General features: G+C 50.3%; 1 protein-coding gene across 8 annotated transcripts; it reads left to right on the top strand.

Moving 5' to 3' along the window:
• The first annotated feature begins 246 nt into the window (after positions 1-246).
• Positions 247-23,049, top strand: Septin3 (septin 3). 8 transcript variants are annotated; one of them, XM_040752716.1, is made up of 12 exons: positions 247-1,637; positions 9,129-9,320; positions 10,569-10,697; positions 11,055-11,136; positions 11,384-11,521; positions 13,201-13,318; positions 13,920-14,015; positions 16,848-16,947; positions 18,870-18,921; positions 19,177-19,270; positions 19,684-19,749; positions 21,724-23,049. In XM_040752716.1, exons 1-12 carry the CDS (start codon positions 260-262, stop codon positions 21,787-21,789), a joined length of 2,511 nt encoding a protein of 836 aa, XP_040608650.1. In that variant the 5' UTR covers positions 247-259; the 3' UTR covers positions 21,790-23,049. The 8 variants fall into 8 exon arrangements, with proteins under 8 accessions (XP_040608650.1, XP_040608649.1, XP_040608651.1 ...); XM_040752715.1 differs by having other exon boundaries at positions 16,851-16,947; positions 19,684-23,049; XM_040752717.1 differs by lacking the exon at positions 19,684-19,749.
• Positions 23,050-24,227: the final 1,178 nt, after the last annotated feature.

Raw genomic sequence — 24,227 nt, 5'->3', positions numbered from 1 at the left:
AGAGGCAGGGCAAATTGCTCATTGGCAGTGCCTGTATTGTGGCTGCTGAATGGGCAGGTGTGTGAGGTGTGTGTTAATCTGTAGCAGGTGGAAGCTGTTGGGCTGTCGGGAAACACACACTACTAAGGGCTCAACAAGCCCCAACTAAGGTTCCTTCAGGCTGACAGTGCCATCTGCTGGTTAGGAGGAGGAGAGTTGGGACCTCATCTTGTCTACCCTCCTCTCTTGTGATTGCCTTAGGGGAAGCCGGATAGCTCGGATGGACCACCACTTTGCACCCCCTCCGCCAGAGATGCAGCCGCACAGGGCTCGGGGCCCCAGGACAACTTTCTCTCGCAGCCACTTGCTGGGGCGCCATAGCCACCAAAAGCTCACTGGAGATGTGTCCCCCCTCATCCCTGTCATCAAGAAGGCTGTCCATTTGGATACCTTTCCCCAAAGCAATGTCCTACAGACTTCCAGCCAACCAAGCCTTAGATCCAGGGCCTGGAGTGTGTCCCAACAGGGCACCTTAGGGCCCCTGAGCTCCCTGCCCCCCAATAGCTTTATGCCCAGGAAACTCAGCTCTATTTCCTTCACGATTCGTCAGAATGTCCAAGCACGGCACCTAGATGCCTCATTTTCTCGTTGGGAAGAGTTGTCCAATTTGGGCAAGGAGGCTGTCACCCATGGAGAAGGGAGGCTGTCCACTTCAAGATCACCACCCATGGCCCAAGTGCCAGAGGTCAGGACCTCCTCTGATGGCCACAGGAACCCAGATCTTACCAAATCCAATAGGACACCCTCAGGAGATAAGCCTCTGATGTCTTCATATCTGTCTTTACCGTTCCAATCTCAGTTCGATCAGAGTTCAGGCCCTGTGGGTCAAGTCCATACCAGAACCTCTCCAGTAAGAGGCAAGTCCAAGCCCAGGGGTATTCCCAGGTCTCGAGCATACCTCCAAAGGGCTACCACTCCTACAAATTTGTCTGCTGTGGGCACAAAACTAGATATAGCCAGAAATTTAGGCACAATGGCCATCAATAGACCTGAGCTGGCTATCAGTATGTCCACACCAAACCCATCCAGAATGGTCAGAGGCACTGAGCTTCCGATTCTAGGTGCCAAGATGGGCATGGCCATTGACTTACCAATAGCATCCAAGGCAGGAAAAGCCACAGATTCGGTGATAGCACGCCCACCCGAACTAGGTACAGACGTGGATTTAGCTAGAGCAGGGACAGACAAGCCAGGCCAGGTTCTGAATTTGGTAACTGCAGCTTCAGACAAGCTGGAAAATGTCATGGTTATGAGCAGGGATGGCTCAGTCATGGCTTTGGAAATACCAGATCAGGTCAATCTGAGCATAGCCAGGTTGGACACAGCCACAGCTTTGGCTGGAGCCAATATTGCCAAGCTGGACACAATTATAGATTCTTCTGTGTTGGACACAAGCAGACTGGGTACAGCCATGGACCCAATTGTGCTGGTCTGCCCAGACCCAGCCACTGGTGAGATGGAGCTAGACATTGTCAATCATCTGACCATCAAAGATGCTGCAACCTATTCTGTGATGCCAAGCAGAAGCAGCACAGACACAGGCCAGGACCATGCCACTGTGGATGCTGCCTCACTGGACCTGGCCAGAGAACCCACAGGTAAGCGCAAGAACTTGGTTGGGGAGGTACTGTTGCTGGGGAGCAGGGATGCGACAGTTTCGATAGGTTGGGAAGGACAGTGGGGACTCTAGGGTAAGAATCGAATGGGTGGCAGAGAAGGGGACCAGGGTTGAGGGACTGAAAGAAGGAGTATGGCCCCGAGCCAAGCTACTAAAAGTCTGGCTGAGGGAAGCCTCCAGGAGAAAGGTTTACAGGTTAAGCTGTGGAGAAGCAGTTAGACTGAGTTCTCTCTCGACCATGACTTTGGCTTGTTTCTTAGTTCTCTGAAAAGTCATGGCAATTAGGTGAGCCCAGTTTTAAGGAAAGTCTGAGTTTGAGGCCAGCCTGGTCTACAGAGCAAGTTCCAGGATTGTCAGGGCTACACAGAAAAGCCAAAGCCAAAACCAAACAAAAAGTCTAATGCACAAAAACACAGACAAGCTCTTCAGTCAGCTATGACTTAATCTACCAGTAGTCTGACAGTCCAGTGCTTCTGTGGATGGGATATAAGGACCTCAGGAAGGCCTACCTAAATCAAATCACAAACAGCATTGTAGGAGATCTGCTATTTAAAAGATATGTCAATAATTGGGAGGTATAGGTAGGAGGATAAAGAAGTTCAAGGCCAGCCTTACCTGGAAGTCTTTCTTGGCTGCAGTTCTTTAAAGTTGAAGTGTGTGTGTGTGTGTGTGTGTGTGTGTGTGTGTAAATCATGTACAGATCTATAAACAGGTCAACATAAGGGCTAGGGAGCCTATGGAGGTTTGTGGCATACCCAAAGTCACGCCAGAGTTAAGTGGTGGCAGTACATTGATTGGAAAACCAGACCGGGCCAACTTTGAGCAATCTTATTCACCACATTTCCCAAGTTCGGGTTCTGGGTCAGGTGGAAGTCCAGTCCTTGCTGGGTCCTGGGCTTGTCAAGGCTTTCTCATCCCACTTGGGTACACAGTCTCGTCCTCACTCTGCTGTGGGACCCCATATCCCCATCTTTAGCTCAGCTCTCTTCTGAAACACAGACAGCTACACCTGCTGAACTCTCCTCCACCGGGAGATCTCCAGGACACGTCTAGACGCAGGGAGCCCCTTTCTTCTTGACCCCCACAGGGGACACATGTCAGATATTTACCTTATGATTCATAACAGTAGTAAAATTACAGTTAGGAAGTAGCAAAGAAATAATTTTGTGGTTTATTTAATGCATGTCATGAGGAACTGTATTAAAGGGTTGCAGCATTAGGAAGGTTGAGAACCACTGAGCTAGAAACAGCGGCTGCCCTCCCCATCTTCCTCTCTCAGCTGCCGGCACCACCCACCTTTGATCCAGTGATTGGATCCCCAGGTAACCTGCCTTCCTTGTTTTCTTCTCTATTCCATTCTGTCCATCCTCAGTCCGATTCATGTACCTCCTCTGTACTGGACCAGGTGTCTGACACCACCACTTTTTTTGAGACAATGTATCCATGTAGCTCTGGCTGTCCTGGAACTAACTCTGTAGACCAGGCTGACCTCAAACGTAGAGAGATCACCTGCCTCTGCCTCCCGTGTGCTGGGATTAAGGATGCGGGCCACTACACCCCGCAGCTGTCACCACTTTGTATCCTTCTGCTTCTTCTGTCCTCCACAAGCTGCCACAGGGACTTATCTATTTAGTGGCAGAATTTTAAAGTCTCTCTTTTACCACCCCTAAAGCCCACTGCTCAGCCTACCTCTCCATACTCTTAGCTGGGGCAGCCCTTGTCGTTATCTTTCCTGCCTCAGCCCAGGTCAGCGTTCTGAGTCATCACCAGCACACCGCTCTGCTGCCTCTGGGCTTCGCTGGCCCCGTTGCCCTTCTCTGGAGAAGGTTATTTTATTCTTTTTTTCTCATCACCATTTGCCTATCCATGTTGGCCCTCATCTGCTCCAAAGCTTCTGTTTTCTCCATGGCGCGCGTTCGCTTGCACTCCACAGCACCTGTGTGAACCAGCCTTCTCATTTCTGTTAGACCCCAAACCTTTAAGGTCGAGAAGGTTTGGTCATCCTCAGCCCTGTGCTGCCAGGGTCGATCAACAAAACCATCGTCAACGTATCAAAGACAAAAGGTGGGTCAAGGAGGCTCAGGGAAGTTCCTGAGTAGTTCAAGGTTATATATAGGGTTTAGCGTCCAGGCTGGGAGCTGGGCCTGGAACCCAGTTCTCTGATTCGGAGCTCTGTCAGCAACCGCGCCTGGGCAGAACCGCGGTGAGCCAGCGCAATATCTCAATCACCGCGTGACTCACGCACGCGCACGGTCACCGGCAGCTGCCACCGATCTCCTGCACCCCGGACCCGGTAAGGGGCTGGGGACAGGTTCTAGGGAGAGAGACAGGGATTGCGATGCAGGCACCTTCTCCTGCCGGTCAACCCGAGCTCGGGTACTTGGTCCTGAGTGCTGGCGCGGGAGCCGCTGGAAGGGGAGGGGCCCTCGGCGGGGCCGACAAGCGCTCGAGTCACGTGGTGCCGGTGGCAGCGGCAGCATCGGTGCGCGCGGGCAGGGGCGGCTCGGCGCCGAGCGAGCGGAGGCGAGGTCCCGGGCGGGCGCGGGGCGCAGGGGTGGCGCGGCCGGGTAGCGGGTCGGGCGGGTAGGTGGACGGCGCCGAGGGGCGAGGCCCGGCTGCAAGGGCCGCTTGGCCCAGAGGGAGCCCGCGCCCGGCTCAACCTTGCAGCCCCGCGCCCTGAGCATCTCCCGGAGGACTGGAGACAAAGGAGGATTCATGTCCAAAGGTAGGGCTGTCGCTTGGGTGCCTAGCACTGGCCGGGAGGAAGCTACGGCCCCAAGCGCTACGGAAGGGAGGGTTTGCTGTGCTGAGGGCCCCACGTGCAGTGACATACGCGTGGACACACGCACACCAGGAGGCACACACTTGGAAGCACAGTCTCTGGGAAAGGCACACACCGGAGCTTGGGGAGGTATGGAGACCCAGGTGCTTAGGGAAAGCCCCCGCGGGAGCACACCAGGACACGCACAGCATGCACTTCAAACAGGGGTACCAGACCACCTACAACCAGTTAAGAGACCTGTGAGCTGACACATCAGCCAGTCCCCTTCCCCCACATAGAGACCAAGCTCATAGACAGGCACCAGCTGGTGGTCTCCAAGGGAACTCATTGGCTTCCTGACTAGAATGGGGGAAGGGGAGTGTCCTGGGGCCCTTTGCTTCTTTTAATGGGGAAGGACTTGTTTCCCTTTTTTTTTTCCCCTGCCCTGGTCTGGAGCTGGGATGGACTGGAATTGACTCTGCGGTGGGGGTGGGGTATTAAAAGCTGGTGGTTACCAAGGGACTGGAGAAGAACCCTCAGCTTGGGAGAGAAGAGATAGCCTAGCATTAAACTAAGGAGGCAGACATTATTTTAGGAAGCCCCCTTCTCCTATCGACACCTTTCCAACAGAGGGGTGGGGTCTGTGGGCCAGACAAAGCCAAAGCCATTCATTTTCCTGTAGGAGAAAGCATTTCATCCTTGCTTGCTTTAGGGATGGAGTGTGCTGTCCTGTGGGGTTAGAGCTGAGTCAGGTGGGCTGTTTCTCTTCCTGGAGCACTGAGGGGGCAGGTGGCACCTGGCAGGGGTGCTGCAGACAGATGCACCCCTCTCTGGGAGGGCTGAGAGCTTAGGAGGAACCCCAAAGGGCCATCTAGCTGCATTCTGCTATGAGCATTGATATGAACTCTTTCCCTAGTCTTGGAAAGCCCTCTCCAATCTCAGACGCAGGGGATGGAGGAGGTCTCAGTAGGTGTACCTACTTTGATCATAGCTCACACGACAGCTGTTTGTTGGTGTGGGGGTGGGGTCCAGGTGCTTTGGACAGGAAGCAACATCTGAGGAAGGAGAAAGGTTCTGCAGGGATTCCTGCTTTGTGGGACTTTGATTCATCTGCCATCCATCCATTCATTGTGGAGCTTCTGTGACATGCTAGGGTGCACTGGGCACAGAGAACAATAAGGCATAGCCCCTAATTCGAAGAGGGCTGGAAACCAGCACACATTCAGTGACAGGTCATTTACACTCATGATTTCGTATGACTTTCACAGTAACCCAGGAAGGCAGGTACACTCCCTTCTCTTCTGAGTAGAAAACCTAGACTTACAGGAGTCACCTAGCCAGGATTCATACCTGCATCAGCTGCTCATTCAAGGATGGCCTGGTGGGACCTGGGGAGCAGAGGATGGAGCCACAGAGGCCAACTCCAGAGTAGCATTTGCTCTCTACCCTGGAGGTCCTGGTTTACTTGTTAGACACCCTTCCAAATAGTGGATCCTCAGGGAAGTGGGGCATCAACGACTTGTCTTGATTTTTGGGGGGGGGCTTGAGACAGGGTTTCTCTGTGGCTTTGGAGGTTGTCCTGGAACTAGCTCTTGTAGACCAGGCTGGTCTCGAACTCCAGAGATCCGCCTGCCTCTGCCTCCCGAGTGCTGGGATTAAAGGCATGCGCCACCACTGCCCGGCAATGACCTTGTCTTGGATACAAATATATCCTTGTCATTTAGTGTAGCACTTGGTTTGGTTAGGCTTTCATTCGACAGTATATAGAATGACCTATAAGGGATGGATATGCTACGTATGTAGCGCCTACCGGGGGCTGAGGCAGCATACCAAGAGGGGCACCCATATTGGATGGGAAGGCTTTCAGTAAGGGGAGCTCCGAGACTGAGGGCTTTAGGGGGTACCAACATCACGTCTATGGTACTTGTGGCACTTGATCAGTGGCGGCTGTTAGCCTGTGACTGGCATGTAGTTGGCATGTGGTGGGGAGGAGGCTGACTTGCTAGTAGGTGCCCTGTATGTTGCTCATCATGGAAGAATGAACGTGAGAGCCACTTATGCCCCCGACTTACATCAGCCAGCCGTAATGTCTAGGGCTTGTTTGGCATCTGGTCAGCTCTGTCTTTCAGTCAGGGTCTGACAAACAGAGCTGAGAAGGCCATGGTAAGGACGCATGCTTACCATGCTTACCATAAGCATTTACAACCCTCACCCTGGCATATACAAGCACCGTCGCCTGCCTCCCAGGTGGCTTCTGTCACAACACAGGCTGCGGGTACCAAATGTGCCTAGCAGGCATGGAGGAAACCGAAAGGGCCAGGCTGTGGGAACAGCAGGAAGGAGAAGCGGGGCTCTGGCTCCCAGGGCAGATGTGCCAAAGGGGGACACGAGCCGCGTGTCCAGTGGAAGAGCTGGCCCAGGCTGTTCTGAGTCGGCTGTCACAGGGCCAAGCCGATCCTGCCGCCCTCTGGAGCCACCTGGCTGGCAGCAGCTTCCTGGGAAGCAAGAGGGAGCAGAGCCAGGCTCTGGGGAGGTGTTGAGGATTTGTCAGGTTTAGCTGTGCCTGAGGGGGACACGGGAAAGAAGTTTCTCACCAGGAAAGAACATCTTGCCAATACCAGGGGAAGGACCAGGTGGTGGGGGTACACGGGCAGATTCCTGGCCGGGCTTGGGAGTGGGGAGGGAGACATGTTCCCACTTCCTCCTGCCCATCTGCTTCTCCATCAGCCCCCCTCAAAGGCTGAGACGCAGGCTGGTGATCATGAACTGTAGCCGTTTAAAATGGCACAGCTTCTCCAGGGCAGGGCGGCGAGGAATGTGCCTGTGAAGTTAGCAGCCAGGACACCCCCACTTCATAAATACTCTCTTGTGCAGTTTCAATCCCCTCTAGAAAGCTGAACTTGAAAAGGGCAAGGGTAGCGGGGTGGTGGTGGTGGTGGTGGTGGTGGTGGTGGTGGTGGTGGTGGTGGTGGTGGTGGTGGTGGCGGCGCACACCTTTAATCCCAGCACTCGGGAGGCAGAGGCAGGCGGATCTCTGTGAGTTCGAGGCCAGCCTGGTCTACAGAGTTCCAGGACAGCTGGGGCTACATAATGAAACCCATCTCAGGAAAAGAAGAAGAAGAAGAAAAAGGCAAAGGCGAGAGGGCATGGGTCTGTGAGGCTGGACTCTGGGCTTATAAGCACCATGTCTCATGTGATGCTCACCACAGCCTTAGTCATGACCCAACTATTGCACAGAGGAAGAAGCAGGCGCACAGAAGGGAAGCGGCCTGCACAAGTCTACAAGCTGACAAGTAGCAGAGCCAAGATCTTTTTCACTTCACCCCCACACCTGTTTTCCCGAGAGGGAAGAGGAGTTCATCTCTTCTAGAACTTACCCTGCTGCACAGTGACTTGCCACATCTCTCCATGTGACCATGACCTTGGTCTGCCAAGGGGATCTTTGGCCTCCCTTCCTCTGCTTATTAGTATGAGAGTGTCATCTTAGGCAAGGAGCAGTCCTTGTTTGGGTCTCCTTCCTTTCTTACTGACTTCCTAGGCTCAAAGCTTTGCATGGGAGTGATGGGAGACCCTCTGCTGTGCACTAGTTTTACTCTTTTTTTCTCTCCGAGACAGGGTTTCCCTGCGTAGCATTGGAGCATGTTGTGGAACTAGCGCTTGTAGACCAGGCTGGTCTTGAACTCACAGAGATCTGCCCGCCTCTGCCTCCCAAATGCTAGGACTAAAGGTGTGCACTACCACCGCCTGGCTCTGGGAACTAGTTTTGAGACTTGTGGCACAGAGGGGAGACTGGGGCTGAAGGCGGAGTAATGCTTCCTCTGCAAAGAAAAGTAGCTCTGATTGCTTCTAAAAGACCAAGTGACTGAGGCCATTGACAGTTGATAGGTAGTAGACCTGGACCCTAAAGGTTCTTTGTTCCTTACTTGGCAAGGCAAGATGCAGGTCTGAACAACTGAGACATTTCCTTAGACCAGCACTCTTCTGGGGTGGAGCCCCCCCCACCATTTGTTACTCTGTAGAGATACTTTTTGTAGTCACATCTGAGAGGATCCCTCTGGAAACTAGCAGAGACTATGGATACTGTTAACTGTCTTGTAGACACAGGACAGCCTGTTATAATAACTATCCAGGTATCAGTAGAGCTAAGGTGAAGGAGCCCTTGGCATACACAGATGCAGTACTTTGGAGCAGTGATGTGCTTGAACATGTCCAGCAACTGGAGAACCTGGTTGGGGCTAGAGAGATGGTTCAGTGGTTAAGAACTCTTATTGCTTTTGTAGGGGACCTGTGTTTGATTCCCAGTACCTTCATGGCTGCTTTAACAGTTTGTAAACCCAATTCCAGGATGGTCCAGTGTCGTCTTCTGGCCTCTGTGGGCATAGAATACACATGGTGTACATTCTTACATTCAGGCAAACACTTATATACATGAGATGAAAATAAATAAATCTTTACATAATAAAAAAACTGGAGAACCTGGTACTGGTATAAATTTTGCAACTGACCTAAAAGATATCCTTGGGCAAGCCCTACCCAGGGTGTCAGTGTTTTCTTCATCTATACAGTATGGGACCCAGACTGGATAAAATTATGGTCTCTTTCAGTCCCAACTCTGTGATTCCATATAGAAATGCTATTGTGCCTTTCATGAAAGAAACCCTTGTTCTCCTGCCGCTCACCTTGCCTATTCCTCCCACCTTGGCTTTTCAGGACTCCCAGAGGCCAGGACGGACGCAGCTATGTCAGAGCTGGTACCTGAGCCCAGGCCTAAGCCAGCGGTGCCCATGAAGCCGGTCAGCATCAACTCCAACCTGCTAGGCTACATCGGCATTGACACCATCATCGAACAGATGCGCAAGAAAACCATGAAGACTGGTTTTGACTTCAACATCATGGTCGTTGGTATGGAAAGCCATGGGGTCATTGAAGGCCTAGTGGTGGGCAGCGCCAAGGATCCCATTTCTTTCCCCAGAATGGCCTGGCTTCTCTAGGGTGAGCTGTTTCTACGAGGGAGGATTTCATCATGCTGATCACAAAGTCTGGTCCCTTCCGCCTAACCGGCTGATTCAAGGATGGGGGATTGGGGTGGGTGGTCAGCCTGGTTTCACTGCTAGATGAACATAGGCTGCGTCTTCGTCACTGGGAGCCAGCTTTTAGGTTTGTGGAATGGGCATTGTCGGCCCTTTCCCATCATCAAGAGCTGTAAGAGGACTGGGTGAAATATGGGCTCATTGTTCGCACCTTAAAGCTTCAAAATTTTCCAGGGTCACAGTACATAGCAGGAAGGGAACATTTGCCTAATCTGAGTTGTTTACTGGGTGTGGAAATGGAGTGAGGCATCCTTCTCCCTGTCTCTTCTCCCATCTAATCAACAAGCCCTGTCCCTTTAATCTTGTAAAGATCTCATAGACCTGCCAGCTTCTGCTGCTACCCTAGGCCAGCTCACCTGGGTAGCTGTAGCTACCGGACTCAGAGCTGATCTGCAGTAAGAGTTTTGGCCAGGGTAGAAATCATCCAGCTGTTTTGCTACAAGTACACCAGCTGAGCTGACAGTGTGCTCTGTGACGTGGATGTTTTAGCTTTCTGGTACCAAAGTCTTAGCTTAAGAACCAGAAGTAGCTGAGCTAGGCAGTGGTGGCGCACGCCTTTAGTCCCAGCACTCGGGAGGCAGAAGCAGATGGATCTCAGTGAGTTTGAGGCCAGCCTGGTCTACAGAGTGAGTTCCAGGACTGACTTCAAAGCCACAGAGAAACCCTGTAAAAAGAGCAATTTTCCTAACAGATGTGGAAGCGCCCAGGCACTGTGAGGCAGGATCTGAATGCAAAGGAGTTCTGTTCTCACTTTCAGTGTTATTAAAGATGGAAAAGCTAAGTCGAACAAAAACACAAGCCAAACCAAACCGAAAACTACATCTCAAACACGCGCCACACAAACACACAGGTTGTGCCTTCTCCCAGTCGTCTTGGGGTCCATGAAGAAATATGGAACCCATTGAGCAGACAGCCATTCCTACATATTGCTCAGGCGTTCAAACAGGGCTTGGCTTGGATCACAGCTCTGGAGCCCTGTAAGTTCACAGGAGGGCTCTGTGGCTCAGGAGGTAGATGTGCGGCCTGTCTCCCTTTCTCGTTTCCTCCTCCCTTGCTGCAGGCCAGAGTGGACTGGGCAAGTCAACGCTGGTCAACACACTCTTCAAGTCCCAAGTGAGCCGGAAGGCCTCCAGCTGGAACCGGGAGGAGAAGATCCCTAAGACTGTAGAGATCAAAGCGATCGGGCATGGTGAGGACTAGGCCAGGATCCTCCGAGGGCGTCTTTCTGAGAAAGGGGGCTTACTGGGGAATAGGATGTGAAAGGCAATTAAGGCCCACGTTTGCTGATGCAAACTCCTTAGTTTGCTAGGCTTAGATGGTGAGGTGGGAGTGGGGAGCGTGTGTACATGTAAAACTGGAAGAGGTGGGGAGGATTTAGACCAAAGTAGGCACAGGAAGAAGTAGGGGACTGGCTTCTAGGTATAGGGAGAAGCATGCATGAAAATGCTGAGTGGGAGAAGTGTGGGTGTTCCTGGCCAGCAGGCTGCGGGGCTCCTGGGGTCAACTAGAGGACTGATCTATTTGATGTTCTTTCTGTTCTCTCCAGTGATAGAGGAAGGCGGTGTCAAAATGAAGCTGACAGTCATCGACACGCCAGGGTTCGGGGACCAGATCAACAATGAAAACTGGTATGGGTCTGCCTCTGAGATTCTGTCCCTAAATACTCTGCTGGAAAAGCATAATGCAGATTCATTCCCACTGAGAACTATCTGGAAAAGAGGCTGGGTCCCCTGGGAGAATTCTACCCATGCTAAGCATCCATGGGGAGGTTGAGAGAGAGAAGGGAGGACAGGATATGAGATGGGTGTGAGAAGACTGGGACCTCCTGAGCCCCGCCCTTTCGATGTACCCCACCCGTTCCCTCCCACTCCTCAGCTGGGAGCCCATTGAGAAATACATCAATGAGCAGTATGAGAAGTTCCTGAAGGAAGAGGTCAACATCGCCAGGAAGAAGCGCATCCCTGACACCCGCGTCCACTGCTGTCTCTACTTCATCTCCCCCACGGGACACTCGTATGTGCCACACCCTCTCCTGCTGTTTGTGTCACTTGTGCCCAGGCTTGGAGAATCCATACCAGGTCCCCAGGGAGGTCGGCCCTGTGGCCTTGGGTTCCCCAGGCTTTCCGTAAGAAAGAGAACAAAGCTGACTATCACTGCCCCCTCCCCAGTACTGTTTACTGGTGTCCCAGCACAGCCCACCTGTAGCAGCACCGAGAACCTGAACAGGGGGCACCTCATTTGTCCAATAGACACTTGCTTTGGACGAGGCTTGGGCTTTGGGGTTGATAGGAAAGTGAAGTAGGGAGAATCAGGACTGTTAGATTGGGGCCGGTATGTAGGCAAGATGTGGAACTTAGCTGTAGGCGTCTGGGCAGTGGCCATTCCTGCAGGAGGGCCAGACATCAGAGATGAAGGCTGAGCTGGGAGCTTAATCTGTAAGTAGCGGATGGGCCCCAGCGGAAGCAATGAGGGAACAGGCTGAGGTCAAGGGTCTCGGTGGTGTTTGTAGCCCCTTACCGCAGGGCAGGGTGTCTCTCTAAGCCCCTCTTCAGGGTCAGAACTTAAGTTTTTGAGAGGATGACACAGCAAGGTAGACCCTGAATTTTGAAGGAGCCAGGGGTACCCAGTCAATGCTGACTAATGAAGGTCGTGAAATAATAACCCTGGGTCAGACCTGGGACCTCAATAAAGTGAGGGCTTTTTTTGGTTGGTTTTGTTTTGTTTTTTAGAATGAGTGCTGGGAATTGAACCCAGGGCCTCACACATGCTAGGTAAGCACTCTACCATTGGACTATACTCCAGCCGTCTTTTTACTTAAAACAAAACAAAACATTTATTTATTTATTTATTTTTGAGACAGGGTTTCTCTGTGTACCTCTGCCTGTTTTGGAACTCACTCTATAGACCAGGCTGGCCTTTAACTCAGAGATCTGCCTGCCTCTGCCTACTGAGTGCTGGCATGTATCACCACGCCCAAGTCTGCTTTTTATTTATGTTTAATTTTTCTAGACAGGGTTTCTCTGTATTGTTCTAGAGGTTGTCCTGGAACTTGCTCTCGAACTCACAGAGATCCGCCTGCCTCTGCCTCCTGAGTGCTAGGATTAAAGGTGTGGGCCACCAACGTCCGACCGCTTTTTATTTTTTCAGACAGGGTCTCACTTAATTGTCCCAAATTGCTTTGAACTTACTCTGTAGCCCAATCTAGCCTTGAATTTGAGATTTTTCCTGCCTCAGGTAAAATAATAGTTTTAGCTTTTCTTAGACCTTGATCCACAGTTAGTGGAAACTATCAGACAATCTGACTTTAATGGATTCCCCCAACTGTAATTTAGAATCTGACTGGGGCTCGAGAGCCTGGCTCTGCAGGATGGAATGTGGGGTAATGGTCATCATGTATGTACCCCAAAGAAAGAAATTCTTAGGTCAGAAAAGGTGTCATGGAATGATTTGAGGGGAGTTGGAGGAGAGACACGTTTTACGTGGAGACTGAGGACGGAGAGGGCGTCTGATCGTGACAGGTTGCGGGATCTGTGGTAGGTGCTGAAGCCGTGGGCATATGAGGGGAGAGGCCACAACTGCATGGCCTCACTGGATTCCCAGTCCGGTGCTCTCTCAAGGACGGTGTGGAGAGGACAGTGGCTGAGGTGGGAAGGGCTGGTGGCTCTGACATTCCTGCCTTCTCTGGGCCCCAGCTTACGACCGCTTGATCTTGAGTTCATGAAACACCTCAGCAAAGTGGTGAACATCATCCCTGTCATTGCCAAGGCTGACACCATGACCCTGGAGGAGAAGTCCGAATTCAAGCAGAGGGTAAGCAGCCGCGCTGTCCTTTTCCTGTCCGAGCTTCCTTCCCCTCCTCTGGGACTGAGCCATTTCCCACTTGCTTGGCATGGCCATCCCCTTCCTCTCCACTCTGGTTTCCCACCCTAACTCCCTGCACTTAACCATCCAGGAGGCAAAGGCTAGAAGTTCCTGGACCAAAGGTACACCCGCCCTGTGGAGTTCCAGCTGAGATCGCTACACTAACCAGTAGCTGGCCCACACTAGTGCTTATTGGTGAAAAGAAAAAGAAAGTAACAAACAAACAAAAAACAAAAACAAAAAACAAAAAAACCTGAGAAGTCCTGGAGGAAGAGACTTAAGCTGGCCTTGAAATTGGGCTAACAGAGAGCCCAGGAGGTGGCCTTTACCTCCCTTCCTTGCAAAGGGGAGTAGAGAATGAAGGTCAAGGTTGCGAGCGTGGCCTGCGGTGTCTGGACTCAGCTGTGCTATTTGTCTGAAATCCCTGGGGTCTGAGCCTGTGCTCACAGACTCCTCCTCTTTCCTCTCAGGCTGGGCTGTGCCTTTTCTCAGCATCTTTCTGTTGCCCAGGGCCTGGGGCTCACAAGGCTGTACTGCTTTGCCCCTCTAGGTTCGCAAAGAGCTTGAAGTAAATGGCATTGAGTTCTACCCTCAGAAGGAGTTTGATGAAGATTTGGAGGACAAAACAGAGAACGACAAAATCAGGGTATGTGTGTGGGGTCCTCTTCGCCACACAGATGCCCCCTCAGTGCCTCTGGGATGTGCCTTCAGGCCCCTCCTCCAGCTTTACCCTTACCACGTCCGCTTGTCACTTCATCTGACCCAGACCTCAGGAAGTGGGGAAGATGGTGACCCTCACCAGGACTGTGAACCCACAGCAGGGTTTCCTGTACCCAGCCCTTCCATCACCAGATGACACAAAGGTCTCCCTTTCCTTCCCAGGCCCTGGCAAAACCAGTGTCAGGTGATGGGGCACCAGGCAGGGAAAGCATTGGGTATCCAGGGGAATCTGTGGTTTAGTCAAAGTTGCCCTCAGTTTCTTCCTCTATAAATTACAGAGACCAGACTAGGTGAGTGGCTTAACTTTTTACATAGTTCTCCCTAGAAGAACTATGTAAAAAACAACCAAGGGCCAGTGAGATGGCTCAGCCTGAAAGGGTGCTGGATGCCAAGCTGACGACCTGATGAGTTGGATCCCTAGGATCCATGCAATGGAAGGAAAGAACTAACACACACACACACACACCACATACACACACACACACACCACACACACACACACACACACCACACACACACCACACACACCACATACACACCACACACACCACATACACACCACACACATACCACACACACCACATACACACCACACACACCACACACACACACACCACACCACACACACACACCACACACATCACACACACACCACACACACACCATACACACACCACACACACCACACACACACCACACACACACACACACACACCACACACACACCACACACACCACATACACACCACACACACCACATACACACACACACCACACACACACACCACACACATCACACACATACCACACACATCACACACACATACCACACACATACCACACACATCACACACACACCATACACACACCACATACACACCACACCACCACACATACCACATACACACACACACCACATACACACACATACCACACACACACACCACACACACCACACATACCACATACACATCACACACACCACATACACAACACACACACATACCACACACACCACACACACCACATACACACATACATACCACACACACACACACATATACACCACACACACCACATACACACACACACCACATACACACACATACCACACACATCACACACACACCACACACACACCACACACACACATACACACACACATACACACACACATACCACACACATCACACACACACCATACACACACACACATACACACACCACATACACACCACACATACCACATACACACACACATACCACACACACACCACACACACACCACACACACATACCACACACACACACACACACACACACACACACACACACACACACACGCGCCATATATCACACACCACACACACCACATACCACGCACACACCATACACCACACACACACACACACCACACCCACCACACACACACACACATGCCATATATCACACACACACCACACACACACACCACACACACGCCATATATCACACACACACACACACACACACATACCACACACACACACCACACACACACACAGATCACACACACACACCACACCACACACCATATACACACACACACACCACACACACACCACACCATACCACACACACGCCACACCACACACACACACACACCACACACACTATGTAATCAAAAAAATTTAAACAAACAACTTTGGAGCTACAACATATAAACCACCAGAACAGAACTGCTTTGGCTGAGTGTCATAGATACAGAGCTCTGCTGCCCTATCAGGTGCTAAGATGCTTTCTGTGGCTCTCACCTCCCCAGGAACCAGGTTTGGAGACTGTTGACTGTACGACTTCTAAGGTCCTGCCCTCAATTCAAAATTTCTACAATTCTGTGATTCTGCATCAGAAACCTGGGCCCATTGACTGCCCTGATCCAATCTGTGACAAATCTCTCATTTAGGTTTTGAGATCCTTTTAGTCTCTTCTAGAAAGTTGAATAATACAGTAGAAGCCCTTTATCCCTCGTAGTTGGACAGATACTCAGTTTAAAAAGGCAATTGAAGATTATCACTTAGAAAACTCCCTTTTTTGAAGAGATTTTGGTCGGTGAAGGGTCACGTAAGACAGTGCTTCCCTGCTGTCCTGTTGCCTGGTGACATGGTAGCTGTCTTATTAGTTTGCTTACTTCTATGCTATGAGTTCACCCTGTGGCACAATTGCCTACGAACTCTTCTTGGAACTTACTCCTGTCAGTAAGTAACACGTGACTCATTTATCTGATGACAATGACAAACACACACCAGGCAGATAACCCTGAATGCTTCCCCTGAGAGAGCAGAGCAGCCTAGAGCCCTGAGAGTCAGTAGCTGGGCATCTGCCAGGAGGTTCCATGGGAGCCACATAACACATCTAGGAATCTGGCTGGCGCCTGGGTGGGGGGTGCTGTTTGTGAGAGTTTGTGCTAGCTAGCTCACAGAGCTGTTCCCAATCAAACAAAAATATGTGCTCAAGAACAATAAATTGTACAAAGTGCTCTCTAGTTGAAGGGAAGCCGGCTTACTGAGGCTATCCAGTCAGACAACGGTGTAGTCAGGGTTGGGCCCAGGACTTGAGTCCCAGCTCAGCCTTTTCAAGGGGCAGAGTCTTATCCTTACCCCCAGGAGCATCATTGAATGAGCAACAAAATAAGCTGTGAAAGGCTGTCCCGTCCTTGGACATTCAGTTTGGAGGAGAGGACTGAGCATGCGTGCTGGTTTGTGCTTTGTCCCCTATCCAGCAGGAGAGCATGCCCTTCGCTGTGGTGGGGAGTGACAAGGAGTACCAAGTAAATGGCAAGAGGGTCCTCGGCAGAAAAACCCCCTGGGGGATCATCGAAGGTAATTCAGTACATCTCGTGGAAGAAGTGGCTATCCGGAGAGCAGCTATTAAGCATCAGGAGGTCAAAGTGCTGTCCAGGGATATTGATGCCAGTGGGCTGCTGCTGGTAATATGGAGCTTACAGTCTGGGATGCTAGTCATGGGCAGGAGGCGATGACACCATTTAATATGTGACTGGGTGGCAATGACTTGGCCTGTCAAATGCATTTAGAATCTGAAGAAACTATTGAGGGTGGAGAAAACTGGAGAAGGCTTTCATATGTGACCTGACAAAGTGCCGAAGGGTGGTTGGGCCGTTGTTAGTCTACCGGTTGTTATGAATAGATATGACCTTGGGTGGGGTGTGGTGACTCTGAAAGTTTTCAAGAAGTCACTTCAAGGGTCTCATTCAGGGCTGTGGAGTAGCTCAGTGATAGAGCGCTTGCTTAGCATGTGCAAGGCCCTGGGTTCGATCCCCTGTACAGTACACACAAAACCAAACTAAGAAAACAAACAACCCCTTATTCCACATGGTAAGGAGTGCAGGGTTGATGCTCCCGTCTTCAGAATACCAATCTCAGACAAGAAAAATGCTTCGCTTCGCAAAGGTTAGGGCAGTCCCCGCCCACTGCCCCAGCTGTGCTACAGACTAAGCCCAGAGAGTTTCACATGCTAGTGAAACTTGAACTTCAAATTTGGATGTTTTGATTCCCCAACTGAGACTTACTCCACTGTCTTGAATTGTTTATTGTTAATAATTTTTGTGGTCCTGGTAATAGAACTCAGGGCCTCACTGTACTAAACAAGTGTTCATCACTGAGCTAAATCCTTAGCTAGTGTTTTTTTTTTTTTTTTTTTTTTTGAGACAGGTTTTTACTGTGTATCCATGGCTGGCCTTGAACCATGATCCTTCTGCTCCTTCTCCCAAATGTTAGCTTGCAGTGGTGGGCCACCATGCTTACCACACCCAGAGGCTTGGGATTTAAAGGTAGCATTATCTCATTATGCACCTTTGAATCAGCAATATTGATGAGGATGTTATGTACACATTGTAAGACCAGAGTCATGCCACATCCTCCTCTGTTCCCACAGTTCTTGGTGTGTGGTTTGCAGACAGTAGTCACCCCATCTCTGTTAACTGGGTTTATTGTATAGAGTGTGACCTTTGAGAGCTGGTTCAGTTATGAGGTCCTGTGTGTTTTACTTTCTTTCAATCATCTTAGTCCTTCACAAGTTCCCTAAACTCCCACATTATTTTTTGTAAGATTTGGGACAAAGCCAGTCTATATTGAGATTAATTCTACAGTGTCTAGAATAGTATTGTGTCTATTATACCTGACTAAAAAGTATTTGTTCAGTTAAAAAAAAAAGGCAGGTGGCGCATGCCTTTAATCCCAGCACTCGGGAGGCAGAGGCAGGCGGATCTCTGTGAGTTTGAGGCCAGCCTGGTCTACCAAGTGAGTTCTAGGACAGCCTCCAAAGCTACAGAGAAACCCTGTCTCGAAAAACCAAAAAAAAAAAAAAAAAAAAAAAGACAGGAAGGGGACTAGTGAACAAACCTCAGGCAGGGCCACCAAAGAACATGCCTTGTCTCTCTTTCTATGTCTCTGTCTCTGTCTCTCTCTGTGTCTGTCTCTGTCTCTCTTTCTCTCTGTCTGTCTCTGTCTCTCTCTGTCTCTCTGCCTCTCTCTCTCTCTCCCTCTCCCTCCTTTTTGGTTTTTCAAGATAGGGTTTCTTTGTGTAACTCTGGTTGTTCTAGAATTTTGTAGACCAGGCTGGCCTTGAACTCACAGAGATCCGCCTGCCTCTGCCTCCTGAGTGCTGGGATTAAAGGCGTGCGCCACCACTGCCACCTGGCACCTCATGCTCTCTTTAACGTTGCCTGCTTTCTGGGCTATACACGAGTGAAACGGCCATCCATTTTCTTCTGTTTTGTCTGTAGTGGAAAACCTCAACCACTGTGAGTTTGCCCTGCTTCGAGACTTCGTCATCAGGTAAGATGGTCTCTCCCTCCCCAGGTGGCAGGTTTAATTATTTGGGATTGAGGGCCATCAACTCAGATTCACTTCCTGACTTTCTGGCCCCGTCCCAAAGGAGGAAGGGCTGAAGAAATGTCATTGGCTCTCAGGAGTGGGTCCCAGCCATCGGGTCTGTTCTACTAAAGAGATGCGTTAGCCTAGGAAGTGGATCACTTCCCCCTCTTCCGACCCTTAATTGTATCCCCTCCTCTTTTTTACTGTGTCCTTCAGGACTCATCTCCAGGACCTCAAAGAAGTAACTCACAACATCCACTATGAGACTTACAGGGCCAAGAGGCTCAATGACAATGGAGGCCTCCCTCCGGTGAGCGTGGACACAGAGGAAAGCCACGACAGTAACCCATGATGACCCCCTTCTCTGTGTTATCTGTCACGCATATCCCACTTCTCCAGACACACACATCCCAAGCACCACCAAGCACCACCTCCAGCCACCTTTTCCTTTCAACTCTGTCCTGCAGGCCTGTCTGGTGTTTGTGGAATATCTTGTCTATAGTGTGTGTGTGTGTGTGTGTGTGTGTGTGTGTGTGTGTGTGTGTGTGTGCAGAGAGAGAGAGAGAGAGAGAGAGAGAGAGAGAGAGAGAGAGAGAGAGAGAGAGAGAGAGAGAGAGAGAGCGCTCAGGGGTGAGGTATTTTCATTGCCCTCTCTGGAAAGTTCTTTGTTAGTCTGCTTTCTCCATGACTATCCATTCTGTCTCCTTTTTTCTTGTGCTCCAGAACAAAAAGCTGTGCACCTCACTCAAGAGGTCTGGGGAAGGTTTTATTTTAAAATGCTGGGAGCAGGTGAGCCACAGGCAACTCGTTCTTACTTCTGACCCATCCACAAACTGGGGCTGCAAGTCTTCTTCACGGACAGGTGGCTGAGCTAGCCCAGGGTGGGGTGTGGGGGTTCGGAGCAGCCTTCACTGTGGGTTGAAGTGGCCTGGGGTAAGGCTAGGACTTCTTGGAAAAGTGCAAAGAAAGGTCATGGGAAGCAGAGAAGAGCGCTGAGGGGGTCCCTGCAGAATTAGTGCCTGGAAATGGAGCTCTACCCTTGGGTCCATGTCAGGGTCACCATCGAGTACTGCCATCACCGCTACAGGCCACCACTCTCTGTGCTCCCTCTGCCCATAGTTCCAGACTGGCTGGTTGTCTCCTCTTCCTGCTTTCTCTCCCCACAACATCCTTTGCTTTCTCTCTCCATATATTCAGACATTTTCCATCCTGTCTGTCTCTGACCTTTTGTTTCCTTCTTAGCTCCTTATGTTAGCTTCATTTCTATATTTAGAAATCATGCCCAGCCTACTTCTTAAATTGTCTTTCTGCTGCCCTAAAATAAAGTTACAACTAGGGGCTGAAGAGATGCCTCTGTGCTTAAGAGCAACTCCCACTCTTGCAGAGGACAGGTTCGGTTCCTAGCACCTACTGGGCAGCTTACAGCTATTTGCGACTCCAGTTCCAGAGGATCTGACAGCCTCTTTTAGCTTCCACGAGCACTGTGTATACATGCATACATACATACATACGTACATACATGGAGACAAGCTCTCCTATGCATAAGATCAAAATAAATACATATTAAAAATAAAATCACAAGTCGATGGGACATTGTACACTGAGATTGCAAGAGAAATCAGCTATAGGGAATAGAAAAGCCAGTTTCTGTGGCTGAGCACTGAAATTTGCCCTGAATTTGGGAGTAAGCCCCTAGGCAAATAGGGGAAGTTGGTTCCTTGGGCTGCCCCCAGTGCTCTGTTCAAGGAAGCACACATACCGGTCAAGTGAGGCAGCTTTTGGTGGAGGACATTACATTTGTGAACTAATTCTGAAGTATCAGAAGCAACATGTGGAATTTCTTAGGGGGCTGGGCTTTGGAGACAAATTCTAGGACACATTTCCCTTTCTCTAGAGTCATCTTTCTGCGTTAAGCCGGCTTTTCTGTGGCTTTGCCTCATGTGAACCCCAATCATTCTTTCTCTGTCCTCATTTGTCTGCCTTTCCCAGCTCCCCTCCCCCCACTCCATTCTCCCACCTTCCAATCCTGCAGATGTTCCGAGGAGCATACACCCATAAGCATACATTTAGCCTTCTCTCACCTTTTTCAGGAGCCCTGTAGTTATTAATGCACACGTCCACTGCTCCTTGTACACACAAGTTATTCTTCTTCATGTAGTTTCTAAGGCTGCTTTAAGGAAAACAGTTTAGCCTTAGGAAATGGAAAAGACCAAGGGATTCTGTTTACAATTGATCTTATCCACTATCCATCTCCTGGTCCAGCCTGGGCATTTAACTGGCCCTCACTGAAGGCCAGCATTTATAATCCCAGTCTTTTATCTCACTCAGGTGCTAGGAAAAACAGAAGAGAGGGAAGACCCACAATTCAGTGGGCCAAGTGAAAGAGGAGGGAATGATCAAATCACGTAACCCCAAATCCATGGTCTTAGTCTTTCCTGGAGACTGCCCTACCAGTCTAGCCCTCATTCCTTATCCCCATCCCCCCATAAAGTTACTCCAGAGTAGGCATCTGTCAGGCCAGAGTGTTAGCAGTGTCATAGAGCTCCCTGATTACTCTGGGGAGCTGTCCTGTATGGTGGTGACACGGAACTGAGCACCTAGGGCCAGCAGGGGATAAGGATGGTGGTCATTGGTTAGGCCAAGTAGGAGAATGGTGCCTGACCCCCTAAGCTGTGGTCTCGCTCTCCCCGGAGAAGCTGTTTTGTGTGTCTGCTGTGAGCTGCTGGTCTCCACACCCTCACCCGCTCTTAACTCCCCTTGCAGGGAGAAGGCCTCCTGGGCACTGTCCTTCCACCCGCGCCAGCTACCCCCTGCCCCACTGCTGAATGAAGTCCATTTCAAGCGCGGCTTCTCCCTCCCTCATGCCTCCCAGCTGTTATTGCTGCAGGGCCACGCCCCTCTTAATGCCATGCTTGTCCAGCCCACCACCACAGCCCCTCTCAGCCCTCCTTAGCAGGTGGGAGGGGCCAACCGCCTCTAGGACAGTAGCTTCCTCCCTTTAGCCAGACTGCTCCTCTCCTCCTAATGGAATGGAGCTCCTGCCAGCCAGCCAGCCAGCCTTGCCCTGCTCCATCGTCTGTCAGCAGCCCCAGCCTATGTGTAGGGAGAAGGAACTCACCGAGAGCTTCTCCTGCCCTTGCAAGCCCGTACCAGCGACTTGTAATCATCTCCAAGGGAACCGGCATGGCTCCCTAGCCATTCATCTGCATGAGTACTCTCTTGGCTCCCTTAAACCGTCAAGAAAGCAATTTTCTGCTTGTTAGAGTCACTGAGGTCAGCTGTGTGAGCCCCCATGTGGGACAAGGGTGTCTTCCTTCATTGATTGCTTAAAGGTATTTATAAGGGTGAGTCATTACAGATGTTGGGGAGCAAGGGGGCTAGTGTCACTTAAAAAAATCATCACTGGTGGCTGGCCTGGTGCATGGAGACAACCTGTTTACCCCTAAAATATGGTCATTTGGGAAGTGATTTTCCTGAAAAGAGGTTGCTGAGTTTGATTTCCTTAGCCCCCCCTTAAAAAAAGTGAGTTAAACACACACATGAACCACCCAAACCCATAAGTTATATACTCTAGGAAGAAAAATAGCACCCTTTTGTACATTTAGCAATAAGAGGGATCTCTTTCCACATACCCTGACCATTCCTATTCCCATCCCCTACCCTGTTAATGTGAGCAGTGAACTATCCTGACCACAGGTGGTCGCTATAGGCTAGTGGAAAATCCTCAGTGGAGGGCAAAGCCCCAGCAGGTGCATGAATGTTTGCGAGTGTCAGCTGCTGCTGCCCCACACACTGTGTCTTTATAGAACCCTCCCTTGGCCACCTCACCTGCTATCCCCACCTGGATGCAACTTGCTCAAAAGCTGGTGACTTGTGGGCCACTTGTCTACAAGTCCTGACGGAACAAGAGGCCAAGCCTAGGGGATGCAGGAGTGACCCATTTTTAAAATGTTAGTAGTCCCAGCCAATGTTTTGGTGATACTCCAGTTTAACTTCCCAACTGAAAGCAAGCCAACAGACACTCAGACTGGTCATGTAAATGTTGCTAGCCTCTGTGTTGTACAACTAAACAATGCTGTTTGAAAATAATGGCCTGGTCTTTGCGTTATTTGTGTTCCTTGCTCTTCCATCAAATCAGCCTTGCATGACATCATCTCACCCGTGTGTGAGCTAGGGACCCTCTTGGCAAGAAGTAGCCTCAGATATTAGAAACCGAACATGTGAGATCTATTCATTTTCAGGTGACATGAGGTCATAGCCCAGTCATTTCCTGGAACTTTGTAACCCCAGTGACTGGGAGAGCTGGCACTTGATCCCACAGGGTGTTTTCCCCAGAAGTATTTAGTCCCATTTACTTCTTAGCACCCCCTCTTTTTTTCCTCTGAAGGCATAAGGACCAATGAAAGCCTAGTCTCGCCTAGAAAACATTTTACTATGAACATACTAAAAATATAGAGGACCCAGCGAGATGGCTCAGCTGGGAAGGGCACTTGCTGTCAAGGTTGACAACCTGAGTTTGATCCCCGGATTCTACATGATAGAAGCAGAGAATTAACTTCCATAAGTTGTCCTCTGACTTCCATGTGTGCATGCACACACACACACACACACACACACACACACACACACACACACACAGTTCAAAAGGAACATGGGAGATGGGTCGGCTAGTAAGAGTGATGGTTGTACAAGCATGAAGACCTGAACTGAGACTTCTAACACCCACATGAAAAACCACAGGTATGGCCCCATGCTTACCTGGGGCTTGCTTCCAGATTCAGTGAGACATTCTTTCTTGAAGAAATAGAGAAGAATGATAGGGCACTGTCTTCTGGCCTCTTCAATTGCATACAGGCTTGCACAGCTAAACACACATGTGCACATAAACTACTTGTACACTGGCCCCTTTTCTTAAGTTTAGACGACCTTTATCCCCACGTATAGCTTATTAAACAATAGCATTTTTGTCGGGTTATTTCCCTAATTTTTTTTTTTTTTTTTGGCTTTTTGAGGCAGGGTTTCTCCGTGACTGTGGAGGCTTGCCCTGGAACTAGCTCTTGTAGACCAGGCTGGCCTTGAACTCACAGAGATTTTTTTCCTGCCTCTGTTTCCCGAGTGCCACCGACGCCCGCCCTGTTTTTAATGTGAACTTTAAGCAATCGTTTGGGACCTTGACTTTATGTGAGGTGAACACAAGGTATAAATGAATGAGGAGAAGCAGTCTGGAGGGGGCCAGGATGGAAGAGGATGAGTCACGAGACTCATGC

The sequence above is a fragment of the Mesocricetus auratus genome, unplaced genomic scaffold (genome assembly GCF_017639785.1).
Source record: "Mesocricetus auratus isolate SY011 unplaced genomic scaffold, BCM_Maur_2.0 Super-Scaffold_100010, whole genome shotgun sequence".
Classification (NCBI taxonomy): Eukaryota; Metazoa; Chordata; class Mammalia; order Rodentia; family Cricetidae; genus Mesocricetus; species Mesocricetus auratus.
This window is presented reverse-complemented; position numbering and strand designations above follow the sequence as displayed.